General features: G+C 42.7%; 1 protein-coding gene across 1 annotated transcript in view; it reads left to right on the forward strand.

Annotated features, from left to right (window-relative positions):
• The window catches only part of LOC142735767 (uncharacterized), a 62,741-nt gene extending 42,106 nt beyond the window's left edge, over positions 1–20,635 (forward strand). Inside the window, exons 9-10 of the mRNA XM_075849608.1 lie at positions 16,527–16,619; positions 19,437–20,635. Of these exons, the coding sequence (XP_075705723.1) occupies positions 16,527–16,619; positions 19,437–19,478 (135 nt within the window). The 3' untranslated portion in view covers positions 19,479–20,635. The remainder of the gene's footprint in view (positions 1–16,526; positions 16,620–19,436) is intronic.
• The last annotated feature ends 691 nt before the right edge of the window (positions 20,636–21,326 follow it).

A 21,326-nucleotide genomic window follows, 5' to 3' on the forward strand; every position in this document is an offset into this window, starting at 1 on the left:
ACAAACTGTTTGTTCCCCTGCAATACCGGCTAAGGGTACTCAGGGAAAACCATGACTCCGCTCTATCTGGTCATCCTGGCATCTTGGGCACCAAACACCTCATTACCAGAAACTATTGGTGGCCTGGGTTGCCTAAAGACGTTAGGGCTTACGTCGCCGCTTGTGAGGTTTGCGCTAGGTCCAAAACCCCTAGGTCCCGACCTGCGGGCCTACTATGTTCCTTGCCCATTCCCCAGAGACCTTGGACCCATTGCTCCATGGATTTTATCACCGATTTGCCCCCATCTCAGGGCAAGTCGGTGGTGTGGGTGGTAGTAGACCGCTTCAGCAAGATGTGCCACTTTGTGCCCCTTAAGAAGCTACCTAACGCCAAGACGTTAGCTTCTTTGTTTGTGAAACACATCCTGCGTCTCCATGGGGCCCCAGTCAATATCGTTTCTGACAGAGGGGTACAATTTGTTTCCTTATTTTGGAGAGCTTTTTGTAAAAAGTTGGAGATTGATCTGTCCTTCTCCTCCGCCTTCCATCCCGAAACTAATGGCCAAACGGAAAGGACTAACCAATCCCTGGAACAATATTTAAGGTGTTTCATCTCTGACTGTCAATTCGATTGGGTCTCATTCCTTCCCCTTGCTGAATTTTCCCTGAATAACCGGGTCAGTAACTCGTCAGGGGTCTCCCCGTTTTTCTGTAATTTCGGGTTTAACCCAAGGTTCTCCTCCGTTTCCCCTGGTTGTTCCAATAATCCTGAGGTAGAGGATGTTCATCGGGAACTGTGCACAGTCTGGGCCCAGGTTCAGAAGAACCTAGAGGCGTCCCAGAGCCCACAAAAGATTCAGGCTGATAGTAGACGTTCTGCTAACCCCCGGTTTGTCGTCTGGGATTTGGTCTGGTTGTCGTCCAGGAACTTGCGCCTTAAGGTCCCGTCCAGGAAGTTTGCTCCCCGATTTATTGGACCTTATAAGATCATTGAAGTCCTCAACCCTGTATCCTTCCGTCTGGAGCTGCCCCCATCCTTTCGCATACATGACGTCTTCCATGCCTCCCTCCTCAAACGCTGCTCCCCGTCCTAGTCCCCCTCGAGGAAACCTCCTGTTCCCGTTCTCACCCCTGAGGGGGTGGAATTCGAGGTGGCCAAGATTATGGACAGTAGGATGGTCCAGGGCTCCCTCCAGTACCTGGTCCATTGGAGAGGATACGGGCCGGAGGAGAGGACTTGGGTACCTGCCCGTGATGTTCACGCTGGGGTATTGATCAGGAGGTTCCACCTTCTCTTCCCTACTAAACCGGGTCCTCTTAGTAAGGGTCCGGTGGCCCCTCATAAAAGGGGGAGTACTGTTAGGGATCTGCCAGGTACTACGTCTAGGTATACTCCTGGGATTAATCAATCCACACCTGAGGCCAGACCTGTTAGACTGACACCGTCTCCCACCAACCAGGGTGGCAGGCTCAGGAGTGGGAGAGCCTATCGCGGCCTGGTCAGTCGGAGTTAGCTCCGCCCCCTGTCCTTTATTACCTGCCGTGTTCTCTTCCTCAGTGCTTGTAATTCTTCTGGATTCGTGGCCCCACTGCTGCTTGCTCCAGCCTGCTTCTGCCGTGCTTCTGCCTTGCTGCAGTTCCGCTTTACCTGCTTCGCTTTTCCCCTGGCTTGCTTCCTGCTCCGTGCTCCCGTTTGTATACTCCACTTCATCCTGGTCCTGACTATTCGTTCACCGCTCCGTTTCCTCGCGGCGTTCCGTGGGCTACTGCCCCTTCCCTTGCGTGTTCCCTGTTTGTTCTCCCGTGCACTTAGACAGCGTAGGGACCGCCGCCCAGTTGTACCCCGTCGCCTAGGGTGGGTCGTTGCAAGTAGGCAGGGACAGGGCGGTGGGTAGATTAGGGCTCACTTTCCCTTCACCTCCTTCCTGCCATTACAAGTATCAAACGCCTTGGAAAACTCCAGATACACCACATCCACTGCCTTACACAGGTCCAGTCTAGAATTTAATTCCTCATAGAAGCTGATCAAATTCGTTTGACAGAACCGATCCCTCATAAACCCATGCTGATATGGAGTTATACGTTTTATTTTTATTAAAATACTCCAGGATAGGATCCCTTAGATTACCTTCAAATATTTTACCTACAATGGAGATCAAACTTACAGTTCTATAGTTTCCGGGTTTACTTTTAGACCCCTTTTCGAATATTTGCACCACATTTGCTTTGTGCCAGTCCTGTGGAATAGACCCGGTCATTATTGAATCCTTAAATATTACAAATAATGATCTGTATCCCTGTACTTAATTCCTGCAGAACGTGGGGGTGTACTGTATGCAATACCGCGCCCACGGTCCATGTGCCACCTTGCCTCTTTATTTATCGGTCTTACATTTCTTTTTTGTATTTTTTGTATACTCTATACACACACAAACTTTTACTTATGCTACTTTTTTTTATAGGATTGCTTGCCGTATTGTTTTTGTATATTTGTACGTATTTATCCAACATTTAGTATAGCGACTTGCTAGCACTGATGTCACTTTATACCCGTTGACTTTTATGAACTGTTGTTGCATTATTGTGGTGATTCTGGGGCATGGCTCTACCTTTTTGTACTCCAATAACTTTTAGTGAAACCTAGACCTATTGTGTGCAGCGGTGGACCATTGTATCAGGATGTGTCCGAGTTGTGTGTTTTAAAAATATTTTTAACTATGTGGTTGTGTTTTTGCTCAATAAAATGATATATTTTTTGGGGGAATATTTTTAAGTGTGCCTCCTATGTATCCCCATTTTGTTTTCTTTTTTACAATTTTGGCATCCGGACCCGGTGATTTGTCTATTTTAGTGTTCTTAGGTACTTCTTGCGGAGTTAAGCAGGTGGCGTTTAATGGAGAATTTACTTTATCTCTAATCATGTCATTTGTCATTGGATTTTCCTGTGTAAATACAGTAGAGAAGAAGACCTTTAATAGATTTGCCTTTTCCTTAGCCTCCTCCAGCATTACACCCAGATTATTTCTTATTCACTCTTTATTTCTTCCACGTTTAACCCTCCCAAGCTTTAGATATAATTACAATCCACCGTTTCTTTCCTCACCAATTCTTTTTTCACTGCTTGTTCCTTTAATTTCCTCAGCAAGCATTCTAAAGCTATGCTCACACTGTGTTCGCAGTGCACGTTTCGTGTATATGCAGCCAGTGCATACGGCGAATACATCCATAGCCTATAATGAACCGGCGTATTACAAAAGAGAATTTGAACTACGCTTTTCAATTTTAAGGTATCCTTAAAAATATATGCTGTACCACGCTGGTATACAATTCTTTTTTTTACAATAGATATTTTTTTGGTGTATGCATACCAAATGTGGTATGAACAAAGCCTAATAAGACTAGTAATTTAGATTTAAAAAAAATGTTTGCTTACTTTTTTTTTTATGTTGGTATATGATATCTAAAGGTATAAAGTAATGCATTGAGATAATAGGTAAACTAACACTGTACAACTGTACAACCTACAAACACTGTGCTTATTCTCATGCCCTCTAACCAAGATTGTCTTGCTGGTCTTTCAGGCATCGGACACTGGCGGCATTATATAAGAACCTGTAGCTGAAGCCCACTAACTACAACAGCACTCCAGTCCCTGCCTTTAACTTCCCTAAGCAGGGCTAATCCCCATAGCAGTGGCATGGTCTACCTATATGGGACATACAACATTGCCGTCATATATACTATATTTTGTGTCATCCTCTGCATGACTAGATTTACCATACTTAAAAACAAGGCTTTACATGAAACTCTGGCATTAAAGGAAACCTGTTATCATTTTTGACAACCGCAAACCGCTATAACCTATATATAGGGGCTGGAGAGACATGTATGGCAGCAGTAATAAAGCATACATTGGAAAAATAAATTTTAAGAACACCTACACCGAATGTAAATTTCTCTCGAAATGTCCTCTGGGCGTTTCTTCAGCAGGCAAGTATCCTGCGATCTCGGCGGCAAACCCTCCCATCTAGGTTTGATTAACATTTCTTTGCAGGGAACAGCGGATGATACAGGAGGCGTCAGATGTCAATCAAGCCTAGAAGAGAGTGGTTGCCATCAAGATTTCAGGATAATTACCTGCTAAATCAACGTCCAGTGGACACTTCGAGAGTAATTTGAATATGGCGCAGGAGTTGATAAAACGTATTTCTCTAAGGCTTCGTTCACATCTGCGTCAGGCCTCCGTTCATGGTTTCCGTTGGAGCTCTCCATCAGGGGAACCCATGAACGGATTCCAAACTGAGACAAATGGAAACCATAGGTTTTCATTTGCATCACCATTGATTTCAATGGTGACGGATCCGGTGCAAATGGTTTCCGTTTGTCACCGTTGTGCAAGGATTCCGTCATTTTGGCGGAATCAATACCATAGTCGACTGCGCTATTCATCCCTTCAAAACAACGGAACCCTTACACAACAGGGACATGCGGAAACCTGCACCAAATCCGTCACCATTAAAACCAATGCTGATTCACACAGAAACCTATGGTTTCTGTTTGTTTCTGTTTGTATTCCGTTCATGGGTTCCTCTGACGGAAAGCTCCGACAGAATCCATGAACGGAGCCACGACGCAGATATGAACGAAGTGTTAGGTATGTTTTATAGTTTTTAGTTTTAAATGAAATTTATGCCTTAGTCCACTGAGAAAATCACTCCTTAGTGGACGTCTTAGACAATAAAATGGCTGGCTCTGATTTACATATTCCAAGATAGAGACTCACTTACAGCTATTTTATTATTTACTTGTCTTATAAACAGAAAGAAATGTTTGATTCATGTTTATTCATTGTTTGTCCAGCTTCTAATGAATACTAGGAACTACACAATAGTGGGAGATGTTGAAGGACATTTAGAAAACCCAAATAGCGGTCAAAAAAATATTCACTCATCTATTTAATATGAGCTTTTTGTATATTTCTTGCTGGCATCTTACACTGGTAAAGTTTTAGATTGTGTTCTCATGTTTAAAATCATGAAATTTCAATTTATAAGGTCATATCAGTCATGACTCAACGCTCCTATGGTGAGCCACACAGCGGGGAGTCACGAGTCACATGAGACTCCTGAGCTCCTGGTTGGGGACCACTGGTATATAGAATCAGTGCAGTAGTATCTATATGTCTATACTGGTTTATTAACAAAGCTCCCATGATACTTTAGAATACAAAAATACCAGGGCTGAGGTTGTACATATTGTATCCATGATTCTGAAGCTATTTGTACAGGAAATGAAAACATTGGAATATGTTAGAATAAGGCCTCATGCACACGACCGTATTTTTTCCCACCCGTAAATACTGGCGTAAATACGGGTCCGGGGTCACACGTATTCGACCCGTTTTGCACCAGTATTTACGGACCCGTGCCCGTAAATACGGTTCCGGTGTCACCAGTATTCCACCCGTATTGACGGGCACGTTTTCGATGCAAAATTGCACTGCACTAATTGGCAGCCCCTTCTCTCTATCAGTGCAGGATAGAGAGAAGGGGCAGCCCTTTCCGAGGTAAAAGTAAAAGAAATTCATACTTACCCGGCCGTTGTCTTGGTGACGCGTCCCTCTCTTGACATCCAGCCCGACATCCCTGGATGACGCGGCAGTCGATGTGACCGCTGCAGCATGTGATTGGCCTGTGATTGGCTGCAGCGGTCACATGGGCTGAAACGTCATCCAGGGGTGTCGGGCCAGATGTCGAGAGGGACGCGTCACCAAGGCAACGGCCGGGATACCGGACTGGAGGAAGCAGGAAGTTCTCGGTAAGTATGAACGTCTTTTTTTTTTTTTTACAGGTTGCTCTATATTCTGATCGGTAGTCACTGTCCAGGGTGCTCAAAGAGTTACTGCCGATCAGTTAACTCTTTCAGCACCCTGGACAGTGGCTATTTACTGACATCGCCTAGCAACGCTGCCGTAATGACGGGTGCACACATGTAGCCACCCGTCATTACGGGAGCTCCATAGACTTCTATGGGCTGTCCGTGCCGTTACTACGGCCTGAAATAGGACATGTTCTATCTTTTTCAACGGCACGGGCACCTTCCCGTAAGAAAACGGGAAGGTACCCGAGGCCAATAGAAGTCTATGAGCCCGTTATTACGGGTCGTAATTAGGACCCGTAATAACGGGAGTTTTTACGGTCGTGTGCATGAGGCCTAACTTTGCTGTATATATAGTCTATATACGATAAAAAAAAGAATTGATAATTATTGTACATTTTTCTGCATTTCCTCAAAAGACGCTATAGATATTGAGATATAGATTGTTATTGCAATATAAATCTTAATGCATACCTTTCAGGTGACTTTTTAGGATAAGCAGTCATGTGTGTACACAAGGAATAACACTATATCTGACCATTTTTTACTTGTATCCTGCATTTTCAACAATTTTCCCCTTTTTTCGGCTCTATTTCGAATTGTCAGTTTTTCCTAAGCTCAACTCCAGAGGGGGAGGAGATAGAGCTTCTATGATGTTTGTCAAACACAGCACATTCTATCACATATAGAAGCACGGTGGCTCAGTGGTTAGCACTGTTGCCTTGCTGGGGTCCTGGGTTCAAATCCAGCCAAGGCCAACATCTGCGTGGAGTTTGTATGTTCTACCTGTGTTTGCGTGGGTTTCCTCCCACACCCCAAAAACATACCAATAGGGTATTTAGATTGTGAGCTCCAAAGGGGACAGTAAAAGAGAGGACCTCTGTACAGCGCTGCGTAATATGTTGGCACTATATAAGTAACTGGAATAACAATAGAAGCAACAGCATGAAGGAGATTATACAGCAATTCTGAGCTGTGTAGCTGAGAATCCAGCACTTAGATTAAATATAACACTAAAGGCTTATTCAGACGAACGTATAATACGTCCGTGCAATGCGTGTGATTTTCACGCGCGTCGCACGGACCTATGTTAGTCAATGGGGCCGTTCAGACTGTCATGTCAGCGTATGTCCGCTGCGTGATACTCATGACATGTCCTATATTTGCCCGTTTTTCGCGCATCACGCACCCATTGAAGTCAATGGGTACGTGAAAACTGCGCACGGCACACGGACGCATTTCCGTGTGCCGCGTGTGATGCGCGCTACAGTAGTCAAAACTATGAATGAAAACATAACATAAAAACAGAGTGTCATAATGATGGCGGCTGCACGAAAATCACGCAGCTACGCATCATATGCTGCTGACACACGAAGCTTTTATGTACCTTTTGCGCGCGCAAAATGCCGCGTTTTATGCGCGCGTAAAACGCACACGCTCGTGTGAATCCGGCCTTACTAAAAGTTGCAGCAGCGTCTCTGTGTGTCTCTTTACTTTGTCTACCTTCAGCAGCTTCCTCCTCTCCTCTCCATAAACTTCTATGGGCATCTTTTACCTGATCCTTTAGCGAAGCTGAGAATCTGTCTAGTCTTTGCTCTATGTATTCTATGAGTGAATTCTGAGTAAGTGAACATTTTATGGGGTTTTCCGAGTTCATCAAAAATTTGGTCAGGGCGGGAATGCAATAAAACAATTAAAGAGCCATTACTCACCTGATAGATGCCCGGCATTACCGCGTAGCCGTTTTGGTCCTCCACGCCGCTGTTTGCTAACATGACTGCAGCCATAACGGGCTGTGTACCTACGTGATCGCTGCAGCCTATCACTGTCCTCACGGCCCCGTGCCATATACCACTGAGGCCAGTGATTGCCTGAGTGATCACGTGGGTATATGGGGACGTCATCGCAGCAGCCATGTTATCCATGGGAATATGTTAGTAATATATTTAAAAAAATTGTGAAATCATCTAAACATCACTCTCTGGACACTGATGTGTGTTTTTTTTAACTGCATTACAATGTTGTTAGTGAAAAAATAAATGTACACATAATGACCCTTTTCTCATCGAGTACAAAAAAGGTAAAAACAATTCAAAGATAATGCCTGTGTTCTTTTTTTTTTTCCTCCTGTAACTTATATAATAATTTTAAACCAATATTAACCTTTATCAGTTTTATTTGTTCTTATGCAGAAGAACACGAGTGTAGCTCCACGTGATGAGACAGATATACCAGGCCAAATTGAAAGTGAAAAAAATAAATTAAAATTCATTTGTGCTGGTGATAGGGCATTGTAGGACAAGCAATATTTTGCAGTGGATTTACTTATTATGGACTTGTTCATGTACAGTATGGACCATATTCCTGCATAGTACTGCTAGCGCCTGATAAGACAGTTGTTACAACGTGTACTTGTACTTTTCTTCTCTGGTCTTTGAACTACACCGTGTGCAGCTGATCTTCACCATCCCGAAATCCTCAAGTTTTTGGATCCCATTTCTCCAATTGATAAAGTCCCCACCCAAATCATTAATTCTGCAGACAGTTTTTACTGAACCTTTTCCATCCCTCCTCGCATAAAAGCCTCTGTAATCAGTAGTGTCAATCATACTTTCAATGGAATTCAAAGAAACTATTTCTTTGTTTGAAACACTTGTTCGTGTCTAATGTAGATTTTGTGGACCAGTTATTTTTTTCAGTACAATTTATACTGTTGGCAGCCACAACCCCCAATGATAAAAACGCGTGCGCTACATAAAGTGGTTCAATTTTACATGACAAATCATACCTAATAATACGTTTTTGAAAACCTGTCCAGTACATGTGCACTTGTTTCTAACTTATCACAAAACAGATATTTATTGTATAAATGAGATAACTAAGACAAATCATTATAGAGGATTTTGAAGGTCTGTGAACCTTAGCCAGTGGTCCGGGAGCCACATGAGGCTCGAGACCCCTACATCTGGCTACCTAGTTGCTGGCAACTGCAGATTTTATTGTGCAAGAGTGACATCCCCAATGTCATAGAATTGCTGGAACGTGGCAGTTTTTATAAATGTGCCCCAATATTTATCGAAATTCTCTCATATTTTTGATACATTGTAACGTACATGGCTGGTCTTTCTCCTGCTTTATCATGGAGATGCACCAATTATACACATAGAAAGAATACAATTAGATTGCTTCAGATGCTGGATCAAGGCCAAGTGCTAGTTGGCTCCATTAAAATCTAATGATGTGATCATGACCTTAAGAAAAGGTAAACTTTGTTCTGAGAATGGGATTTTCTGACTAGTACAATAAGATAAGCGTTTAATTAAAACTACCTAAAGTATGAGGCCTCTTGTGTGTGATGATAACTCCTCCTGACTGGATATTAAAAAGTACCTTGCCAGTTAATGAGAAAAGTACTATGCGGGGTGTCTTATTAACACTTTATATGCCGGTCTAAATAAACAGTTCGCTGGAGTAAGATGCGACACATTTATTAAAAGGCAAACACCTCTTATTAAATGGGCTGCATATTTCATCTGGCCATGTGCCACAATTGTGGCATACCAATTGCAGTTGCAGGGAGTGCGACCATGACTGTGGCCATGCCCAATCCACATAAAATGTAAAAAAAAGCCTCACCTCACCACTCCACTTTCAGGCTTTCAGGCTCCGACAGCAGGCTGCGGCTCATAATAAATTAGGAGCATCCCAGAAAGTCAAATCTACGCCAACTATGAGTTTCCGGCATACATTATAGTAAATTTGTCAGCCCGTGCACAGCCTCGCCCCTCCCACTCCTTTTTAAAAGTGCCAAAGACAGCGTAAAAATGAAAAAGTCAAATTTTTGCGCAAAAAGCAGGTTTTTATGCAAATTGCGACTTTTCAATGCCAGACAGCTGGTGTAAAATGTTTAATAAATTCCAAATTAATGAATTTAAAAAGACAAACAGCAAAACTGGCATAAAAAATTGCATTTTTTTACATGCATTTTTTTATGCTGTTTTACACAAAAAATAATGTGAACCTTACAAAGAAATCTGTAGTTTGTAACATCCTTACTAGAAAAATTCTCCTCAGCTCCCTGTGGCTCCTGAGTTATGATCTTGACTTCACATCATGTGAACTTCATGTCAAATCCATAAGGCAGCCAAAATGAAAAAGGAGTTGTGAACTTTTTATAAATCGATTTGTGCTAGAAGAGTTTCCCAAAAACAAGCAGTCTTACTACTGGAATCCCCAGCAATGAGTTGTAATCTGGGGGGGGGGGGGGGAAATGCAGCAAATTCAACCTACAGCACCACCGCAGGAGAAATAATGCATTACATGCTGCCCATTGAAATTAAATCGATATTCATGTAATGCTAGTTCCTCCAAAGAAAAGGAGCAAACGGCTCCGACCACTGTATAGCTGCCAGGCTGGGTTACTGCAGCACGGCTGTTATACAATGGCTGGAGCCGTCTTCTTTCTACATCGACCCTGGCATAGCTTCCGACCACAGCTCATACACTGATGACCTATCCTGTGGATAGTCATCAATATGAGAAACAACCCCCAACCTGGACAACCCCTTTAAGGTGGCCATCCATTTATCAGTGACAGTCTTTACGGCAAAAGCCTGATATCTGACAATCTGCCAAAATTTATAAAATTTTTGGTATAGTCGGATGCTGAACAGCTGACAAAAAGGGTCATTTTATACTTTTTCTCTGCTGAATCTGGTGATTGTTGACTGTCATGCTCATACATAGAGACACTCAGACACAACTTGAAGCTCCTGGCCCAAATCCAAAATCTATAACAGGGCCCCCACCTACCTTGTGCCATTGACAATACTGGTGTTGTCTTATATGACAGAACAGAAGCGAGTTTGGGCCCCGTCACATACCAGGGCCCGATGCGACAGCTACCTCTGCCCTCCCTATAGCTATGCCTCTAATTGTACATGCTTGTAGTGTTGTCAGTCTGATAATTAATCTGTTGTCCATATATTGTTCAGTTAAAATCTTATGTTTATGGCAAGCATCAGTCTGCTGTATGGATGTTTTTCTAAAACTCACATCACAATGAATTTCGCAATAAACTTCATGAACTCCCTTGTTAAATCTACTGGAACACTATACATGTGATACAAGAATCAGAACAATTCCTGCTGAAAGCATTAGCCAAATACAAATACCCTCTGTAATGCAACCCAAAATCAGTCCGGTCAATAAGAGAGCAGCCTCCATGTATAACAGAAGTGAAGGGTTTGGCTTCCAAACAAATACTCATAGTACAGAACAAGAGAAAAGAACTCGAACGTGGCTTACAATGTGCAATAGTTCATTGTGGAAGAAACCTCAGTTGGACACACGTGCTGTTATTTATAAGATATGACACATGTAAAGTGCTTCAGATACTGTACATATTTTCATAAAAAATTTTATTGTAGATTTAGTCGATATCACAGATTTGCTAAATAAGGTTATAACAGCAATAGCACTTTGAATAATAAAAGTTGATAAATACAATGAACAATTAAGCAATAGAAGCAAAGTACGCCGTCTTTTTATAACAAAGATAATAGACTAATTGCAGCTTATTCTAATTCAGGCACAGTATATTGACAGATTACATGCGCTTGTACTTAAGTATTATTAGTAACTGAATAACCAAAAAGGAAAAATACTTCATTGTTAAAAAGATAAATGTGGGGCTAACTTTACTTTTTATCCCTAATCAATATATAAATAAAGTGCTACAACTTTCTACTTTGTGTGAAATTATTAAGACTGGCGTCTAAAAAGGCAATCTTAATAGAAAGAAAGTTGGAGTAAGATACGAAAGATTTATTAAGAGGCAAATGCCTGTTAATAAATGTGTTGCATCTTTCGGCCAGCTGTGCGCCATCTATCCCCCCCCCCCATATCGGCCATAAAATAAAAAAAACAACACATACTCACCGCTCCTCTTCTCCCCTCCGGCTATTGATGTGATGATGTACTTCAATGTGATCAGTGCTGCGTCGCATAAACAATGTCCTGACGCTGCCCGGCCTCAGTACGTTGTATGAACCGCGTCATTCTGAGGGGACCTGATAGAGAAAAAAGGACCGGTGAGATGAGCATTAATTTATTAATTTTTTTTATTAATTTTTTTATATTCAATTGTTGGGGGGTAGCCCAATGACGGGGGAAGGTACAAGGCCCAGCCTCTACTTTGCTACGCTCCACAGAGTGAAATTCACTATAATTTCCGCCAGTTTTCTGGCATAAATTATAATAAATTAGTTGTTTTGCTGTGGCCCCCCTCCTTTTTACAAAGCCACGCCGCCCCCTTTTGCAAAGCCCCTTGTGCAATTTTTGGGCCCTTTTGTGACTTTTCTACACCAGAGGTTGATAGATATCCCGCTTTGTGTTTTAATTCCTCACCATTTTCAAGATACATTTTTGCTGTCAATAAATGACATTTCTGTCTACAGTTACAGGCTGCAAACCTGAACATAGCTAGTTAGCCCTTATTCACACGACAGGGTTTCCCGGCCGAGTGACGGCCGTTCATAAATCGTCCGTCACCCGGCTGCATTAGGAACAATAGACCCCTAATGGGGCTTTTCACACGACCGTCAAAAAATGGGACATGCCCTATTTTCGGCTGTTTCCGCTACAGGAGAAGTGAGTGACTACACTGTCCATATATGGATACAGCGACGTCACTCACTTCTGAAGCGGAATCTCCGACCCCGTGGCCGGGGATTCCGCTACAGGAGAAGTGAGTGACCACACTGTCCATATATGGACACAGTGACGTCACTCACTTCAGAAGCGGAATCCCCGACCCCGTGGCCGGGGATTCCTCTCCATGAGAAGTGAGTGACTACACTGTCCATATATGGACACAGCGACGTCACTCACTTCTGAAGCGGAATCCCCGACCCCGTGGCCGGGGATTCCTCTCCAGGAGAAGTCAGTGACTAAACTGTCCATATATGGACATTGAAGTCAGTGACTTCTCCTGGAAGGGGGGGGGGGAATGGGTGCAACCTACAGGGGGCTGTGTGGCATTACCTACAGGGGACTTGGTGGCATCACCTACAGGGGACTTGGTGGCATTACATCCAGGGAGCTGGGTGGCATTACCTACAAGGGGCAGGGTGGCATTACCTACAGGGGACTTGGTGGCATTACCTACAGGGGGCTGGGTGGTATTACCTAAAGGGGGCTGCGTGGCATTACCTACAGGGGGCTGGGTGGCATTACCTGCAGGGGGCTGTGTGGCATTACATACAGGGAGCTGGGTGACATTACCTACAGGGGGCAGGGTGGCATTGCCTGCAGGGGGCTGTGTGGAATTACCAACAGGGGGCTGTGTGGCATTACCTACAGTGGGACTTGGTGGCATTACCTACAGGGGACTTGGTGGCATTACCTAGAGGGAACTTGATGCCATTACCTACAGGGGACTTGGTGGCATTACCTACAGGGAGCTGGGTGGCATTACCTACAAGGGGCAGGGTTGCATTACCTACAGGGGGCTGGGTGGCATTACCTGCAGGGGGCTGGGTGGCATTACCTACAGGGGGCTGGGTGGCATTACCTGCAGGGGGCTGGGTGGCATTACCTGCAGGGGGCTGGGTGGCATTACCTGCAGGGGGCTGGGTAGCATTACATGCAGGGGGCTGGGTGGCATTATCTTCAGGGGGCTGGGTGGCATTACATGCAGGGGGCTGGGTGGAATTACCTGCAGGGGGCTGGGTAGCATTACCTGCAGGGGCTGGGTGGCATTACCAACAGGGGGCTGTGTGGCATTCTCTACAGAGGGCTGTGGCAACAAATTTAAATGAAATTCATCCGATTTTAAAACGGACAGGGAAAAAACGGATGCAAAACGTGTCAAAATCGGCCGTTAAAAACGGCAACCCGGACCGGAATCGGAACGGATGCAAAACGGATGCAAACCGGCCGGGAAAAACGGCCCAAAACGGCCGACACTCGGACCCTGTCGTGTGAATGAGGCCTAAGTCCTGCTCTCAGCAGAGACATGGAGACAATTGTATCCAGTCTAGGCAATGCTCTATGAGTGAAATACACCAGCAGCAGCACAATTCTCTCTGGTAGTTTGCTACAATGTATCGGTCTGTAGTCCAGGTTGTTTAGCTTCTGAATGGGTGGTTACGTATCAATTATCGCACAATTTGCGCTCCTTCACTACCACAAACGTAGCTGCAAGATATAGGTGGAAAAAGAGATGAGCACACTGTGTGCTACGTAACATAGCCAGGGATGGACTGGCAGGTCTTAGGGCCACTTTGTGTGGATTCTTGTCATCATAGAGGCATGTTGACATAATCTAACACCTGATGAAGATGGACTAACTAATAAACACTGTCAGGAGAGCTGAAAGTAATGGACACATTACTGATCATCATCTGTGCTGGGTGGGAAAGGGCCCCGCGTAGTTGCCGGTCCTTTCGCTCTGCCCATTTGTTCAACCACTCAGTCTGCGTTTTTGCTTTCTTTCATGATTACTGAGGGAATACTTACTTCAACGCTTTGGATATAATCTCTTTGTAGCTTCCAGAATAAAGTTGAAAACTTTTATTAAGCTTAAAGGGGTTTTCCAGGACTTTTTATTATTGGCAGCAGGGCAGGCATGGCAGAACATAATAAACTAGCAGATACTAACCCTCTAAAGTGCCCACTGCTCCAGCACTGAGGTCCCGTTTTCCTCCGCTCCGGTCCCAGAAGCTCCTGCATCAGCCACGTGATCGCTGACGCCGGCATTTGGCTGCAGCGGCATGTGACCGATGAACGGCACTTGACCATTGCAGGAGCTCCAGGACCTCAGCGCTGAAGGTGGGGGTTACTTCACGGGGTGAGTATCTGCTAGTATATTATGTTCTGCCATCCCCTGCCTTGCTGCAAGTTTTAAAAAGTCCCATATAAACCCTTTAATATGATCATTATCATCCTGTGAAAGGGATGTGTAAGCAATCATCACGCAAAAAGGGGGCCAGTTTTACTTTGGGGCCCCTACTCCTTTAAGTCCACCTGTGGCCATCCAGGGGCCACCTTGTTGAGTTTTTTCCGCTATGATTTTTCATTTTATTTCATTTTCCGTTTTCTCGCACTAAACTGCTTTTTTTTCTCCTTTTGTGTCTCCAATTGGCATCTAAACGGGTCATTTTAGAGTTTCTATGAAAACGTTTATCTGTTTTGATTATCATGTTGCAAAGATTATAGGGTGCTGAAACGTGTTTACGCTGAAAGCCAATATGAGCCTGGGAAGTATTTTCTCAGAATGAATAATTTTTCATCCTTCTGAATTTACGTTCGTGGAATTTCAATGTTCAATTCCTTTAAATAGGAGCATTCATAAAAGCAAATCTAGTTGTATAAATTAACTCTTTTGTAACAATAAAAATTCTTAGTATAAATTCCATAATAAATAAGTCTTGTATTTATACATTGTTTTTCCCAACAACTGAATCAGCTTAAAAACATGTCTGTAACTACTACTAATAACATAAAAATACAATAATATTACTGCCAAGAATAAAAATGGCAGATACATTATTCCAGTTCATTCCTTATGTCTACAACTTGACAAGGTTCCTAATCTAGAATGTATTTGTGTATGTCTTGGAAACGAAACAGCGCAAAACACAGAATATCAAAACTTTATTATTGGTTTGAAAACAGACAAATGTTCATATCCAACCTAAAACAATGGGGCAGATTTACTACTGTCTAGTTTATAGATTTTAAGAAAATGTGCCAAATTGGCGCAATTTGGCACAGTTTTTATTGTGCACCTCACAAAACACTTTTTAAAAGGTGTGGGGTTTAACAGGAAAAGGCGTGGCTTGCCAGGAGATGGGTGTGGCTTAAGATAAGCAAATGTGCTGCAAAAAGCTGCCACAAAGTCACAAAATTTTACTGCATTATTAAAAGTTCCCAAATATCATTTTATTATTGGAATGGTTCCCTTTACAAGCGGTCTGCAGTAAAAGTCCCTGCTGCTTCTCTGCAGGCAATGGGCCCAGGAGCTTCAAGTTATGTACCTGCCTGCGACATCTAATTTGCCAAGATAATAGGTAGATCCTTGTGGTTGACACTAAGGCCCTGTTCACACGGAGTATTTTGACAAGCTTTTTGGAGCGGAAACCGCTACGCAAAACTCGTCAAAAACCGTCCGAAAATGCCTCCCATTGATTTCAATGGGAGGCGGGGGCGGCTTTCTCCCGCGAGCGGTAAAACTGCCTCGCGGAAGAAAGAAGGGACATGCCCTATCTTCACGCGTTTATGCCTCTGACCTCCCATTGACATGGGAGGCAGAGAAACCATATTTCGCTGAGTTTTTTGCCCGTAGCACTCAATGGGCGCAAGCGAAAAACGCCGCGAAAATCGCGGCAAACGACATGCAGGAAGGACAAAATCTGCCTCAAAATCCCAAACTGAATTTTGAGGCAGAATTTTCCTCCAGCAAAAAACTCTGTGTTTTAGGAGTTACTAAATACTCGACATATAGAATTGTATGGGAACTAGAAAATCTTCAATAATATTCAAAAAATAATTGATTTTTCGGAGGAAAGATTAATCCTTTAAAAACACAGTAGTCAATGGATTAGAATCATATTTCTACTCCACTAAAGCCCAAAAAAGTTTGACCAGTGACTTGTATGTATTTACAGGTAACATTTGACATAGCTAAGCAAGTGGCTACAGATGTTTTCAAGAGAACAATGTTAAGTTCTGAGTTTGAATCTCGCTTTAATTCTAAAGAGGTAAGAATATTCTCTTTATTAATAACCATTAGATTTGTTTTTAAACTCATTTTTCACTCCTGTGTCTTACAGGGACATTAATCATAAAGGTTTTCTTTACAATTGATTCTTCCCTATAAAGAATTTAGGCTAGAGAGACTGCAGTGTTGTTAAATGGCAGTCCAGAAAAATGTCTACCCCTAGTTTCTGCAGTTATATGGAACACTCACTGAAAGCTTTAAAGGCTATGTACACCTTTGAAAAAGTTTTGGTTTTTCAATAAAAATGTGTATCAGTGTATTTGCCGCAACTTTCTAATTACTTTTTTTTAAATTACTTTAACTTTTAGTGATACCGCTGCTTTGTATCCTGTATACAGAGCAGTTGTATATTGCACCAAAACCTGTATCCGTCAGGTCAGCGGCACTGACGGGTTCAGTGACAGCGGGTCCACGCTGGATCGATCTGTTACTGAACACATTTAAGATCGTAAGTCAGATGTGATTGATAACAGGTGGATGCTGCGTGTCAGAAACACAAACGACCTGCTGACACTGAACCCGTCAGTCCCGCTAACCTGACTGATAGAGGTTTCAGAGCTAGATACAGCTGCTCTCTACAGGATACAAAGCAGCTGTATCTGAAAAAGTAAAAATAATTTTTAATAAAAAGTAATTAGAAAGTTGCACCAAGTACACTGACATTTTTAGTAAAAACCCAAAAAACAAAAACGTTTTCAACGGTGTGGAACAATTCACAAGTGGTAGATGCCGAATGCTTTCACCTTCACCTTCTTATACCTTCCAGTGGTCTGATGTCAACAATACAATGCCTTGTGAAAATATTAACCCCCTTGGTGTTTCTCCTGTTTTGTTCCATTACAACCTTAAATTAAAATAGATTTTTGGGGTTTGTACCATTTGATTTACACAACATGCCTACCACTGAAGGTGCAAAATATTTTTTACGGTGACAAACAATATTTTAGACAAAAAACAAAGAACTCAATACTTTGTGGAACCATCTTTTGTTGCAATTACAGATACAAGTCTCCTGGTGTATGTCTCTTATTAGCTTAGCACATATAGACACTGAGATTTTTGCTCATTCTTCCAGGCAAAACTGCTCCAACTCCTTCAGGCTGGGTTCACACGACCTATTTTCAGGCGTAAACGAGGCGTATTATGCCTCGATTTACGCCTGAAAATAGGGCTACAATACGTCGGCAAACATCTGCCCATTCATTTGAATGGGTTTGCCGACGTATTGTGCAGACGACCTGTAATTTACAGCTGTCAAACGACGACGCGTAAATTGACTGCCTCGGCAAAGAAGTGCAGGACACTTCTTTGCAACGTAATTTGAGCCGTTCTTCATTGAACTCAATGAAGAGCAGCTCAAGATTTACGAGCGTCACAGACGCCTCGCATAATACGAGGAGGAGCTTTTACGGCTGAAACGAGGCAGCTGTTTTCTCCTGAAAACAGTCTGTCTTTTCAGACGTAAAAGCCTCTCATCGTGTGCACATACCCTCAAGTTAGATGAGTTGTGTTGGTGAACAGGAGTTTTTAAGTCATGCCACAGATTCCCAGGGCATTGACTAGGACATTCCAAGACATTTATATGTTCCCCTTAAACTCATCTAGTGTAACTTTTGCGGTATGTTTAGGATCATTGTTCTGCTGGAAGGTGAATCTCCATATCTCTGACAGATTGAAACAGGTTTTCCTCAAGAAAGAGACCACGTGGCAGCAGCCACTGCATCTTAGTGAAAGAGGTGCCATGAAAGTGACCACAAGGTCCCCCTTGATCAATTACCTGAGAGAGATACATACAGATCACAGTTATCAGCAAGGCACCAAGTGAGAGTTTGAGGGACGCTTGCAGGGGCGTAAGTAGGAAAGACTGGGCCCCATAGCAAACTTTTGACTGGGCCCCCTCTCCCCTAGGTGCCACAGACAGCCCCCTTTGTAAATGGTGCCTCCCTGTAGATTCTGACACATATCCCCCCTGTAGATTGTGCCCCCTTCCACCCTTCCAATAATGTATGGGAACGAGCGATCGGAGTAACGACCGCTCGTCCCCATCCATAGCTCCGTGTGACCAGAGCAAACGAGCGCTGATCAAAGATGTCTCGTTGAACGGCGCTTGCTGCACCTGTCGCTTATCGGCCGGTGTAAAAGGGGCTTAATGCAGAAAGGTGCGGTGTGTAACCTGTGGATATGTCATTAATGTCTAAGATGGGAATACCCCTTTTTAGTTCACAGGGGAGTGACTTAACTGGATGTATTGCAGCAAATCCTAATCTGTGAAAAGACCATATCATGCAATAACAGACATAATGTAAACTCTTTGGGTATGTTCACACGGGCTATTTTCAGCCGTTTCTGAGGCCGTAAACGTCCCGAAAAATGGCTGAAAAATCAGAAGCAGAATGCCTACTAACAGCGTTCTGTTCCGACGGGGCGTTATTTTACGCCTCATTTTCAAATAACAGCGCGTAAAAAGACGACCCATAAAAAGATTTCTTCTTTGTACATGTCACTTCTTGAGCCGTTTTTGGAGCCGTTTTTCACTGACTCAATAGAAAAACAGTTCCAAAAACGGCCGTAAAAAAACAACGCAAAAAACGGCTGAAAATCAGGATCTGTTTTTGCCGGAAAACAGCTCCGTATTTTCAGCTGTTTTTTGATAGGGGTGTGAACAAACCCTTATAGTTGACTTCGGATATTTGGGACATCTTTTTTTTTGTCCTGATGCTATTGTTGTCTTCTGTCTCGTTTTTAATGACCATTAATAGTAATAACTTTTTAAATATTCTATCTTTTTCTTTTTTAGGTTCAAGAATACTTAAAGAGCACAAATCCTTTACATTTCTAATGGAAATTGAAATGTTAAACATTCAATAACGGAACATATGAACCGTGACTATGGAAGTCAACAGATACAAGTCATGGACTCATGGACTGAAAACAGCATAAGATCCTTCTACTTCTATGACCACAATGAGCTACATTAATAAGTGCCTATTCAGAATTAGCTATCTGTATCAAGCATTTGATAGAAAATAGAAAGCAATGTTTTAATAATTAACCATCGTATATATTAAATTAAAACTGTAAGGGTAAGTCCACACATAGCAGAATTTTTCACCCAGAGATTTGCGGTGTTACATGCAGAACTTGCCAAAGATTTGCACCAGATTCCCCCCTATGCATTGCACTGCAAAAAAATTATCATGCTGCAGATTTGAAATTTTCATTTTTATTTTAGACCACGTTCAGGCATGGTGGATTTCCACCAGGTCTGAACTTGACCTAAAATAAACTTTTGGAAAAAAGTAAAAGCCCAATTACATACTAAAAAAATAAGCATTTATAGTGGCTTACACTCTGTTCTCCAGAAATGAGCAGGTAAGACTCTCTTCACATCTGCGTTGGAAATTCCATTAGGAGCTTCCGTCGCAGATTCCGTTGATCCTGCAGTATGCAGCACTATTTTGTCAGGCAAAACAACAGACATCTTGGCGGAAACCCGATGGTACCCATTCAAGTTAATGCATTCTGTCAGGTGCCGTTTGTGTCTGTCATGTGATGGATTCGGCACTTTCGTTTTTATTGTTGTTCTGTTCCAATGACAGAACAGAATGATGGAAAACACAGTGCAGATGTGAACAGAATGTATCCTAATTCTTCCTTTGTTACATAAAACAGTGTACTGATCTCTACCTGTACTACATGTAATGTACTATTATCTACCTGTGCCATTTGTGCTGCACTGCTCTCTATCTGTACTATATATACACTGTACTACTCTTTACCAGTACTTTATATCCACTGAACTGCTCACTACCTGTACTACATGTACTCCTCTGCTTTATACCTGTCCTACGTGTACTGTACTGTTCTCTACTTGTACTATATGTAATGTACTACTTTCTATTTGCACTACATGTACTGTAATGCACTGCTCTCTACCTGTACTACATGTACTGTACTGCTCTCTACCTGTACTACATGTACAATATAAAGCACTCAAAAGTGAAGTGGGTTTATTCACTAGACATCATCTGCAATGTTTCACCTTCTCAATTAAGGCATTATCAAGTAACTTGTGATAGAAACATATGAGTATAAAGAAGGCGCATAGCCCCAACAATTAGTGTCACATATAAAAAAACAATTATAAAACAATACAAAAGTTACAAAGTGTACAGTGACGTGCAAAATATAAAATCAATACATCACATATAACAACATTTATTATAATAAAATTCAGTGTTAAAGAGGCTCTGTCACCAGATTTTCAAACCCCTATCTCGTATTGCAGCAGATCAGCGCTGCAATGTAGATTACAGTAACGTTTTTGTTTTTTCAAAAACGAGCATTTTTGGCCAAGTTATGAGCATTTTTATATTTATGCAAATGAGCCTTTCTTAAGTACAACTGGGCGTGTTTAAAGTTATGTACAACTGGGCGTGTATTGTGTGTGTAACATCTGGGCGTTTTTACTTGTTTTACTAGCTGGGCGTTGTGAATAGAAGTGTATAATGCTGACGAATCAGCATCATCCACTTCTCTTCGTTAACACCCAGCTTCTGGCAGTGCACAGACACACAGCGTGTTCTCGAGAGATCACGCTGTGACGTCACTTCCTGCCCCAGGTCCTACATCGTGTCGGACGAGCAAGGACACATCGGCACCAGGCGACAGAGGCTACAGTTGATTC

Source organism: Rhinoderma darwinii, chromosome 1 (assembly GCF_050947455.1).
Source record: "Rhinoderma darwinii isolate aRhiDar2 chromosome 1, aRhiDar2.hap1, whole genome shotgun sequence".
Taxonomy (NCBI): Eukaryota; Metazoa; Chordata; class Amphibia; order Anura; family Rhinodermatidae; genus Rhinoderma; species Rhinoderma darwinii.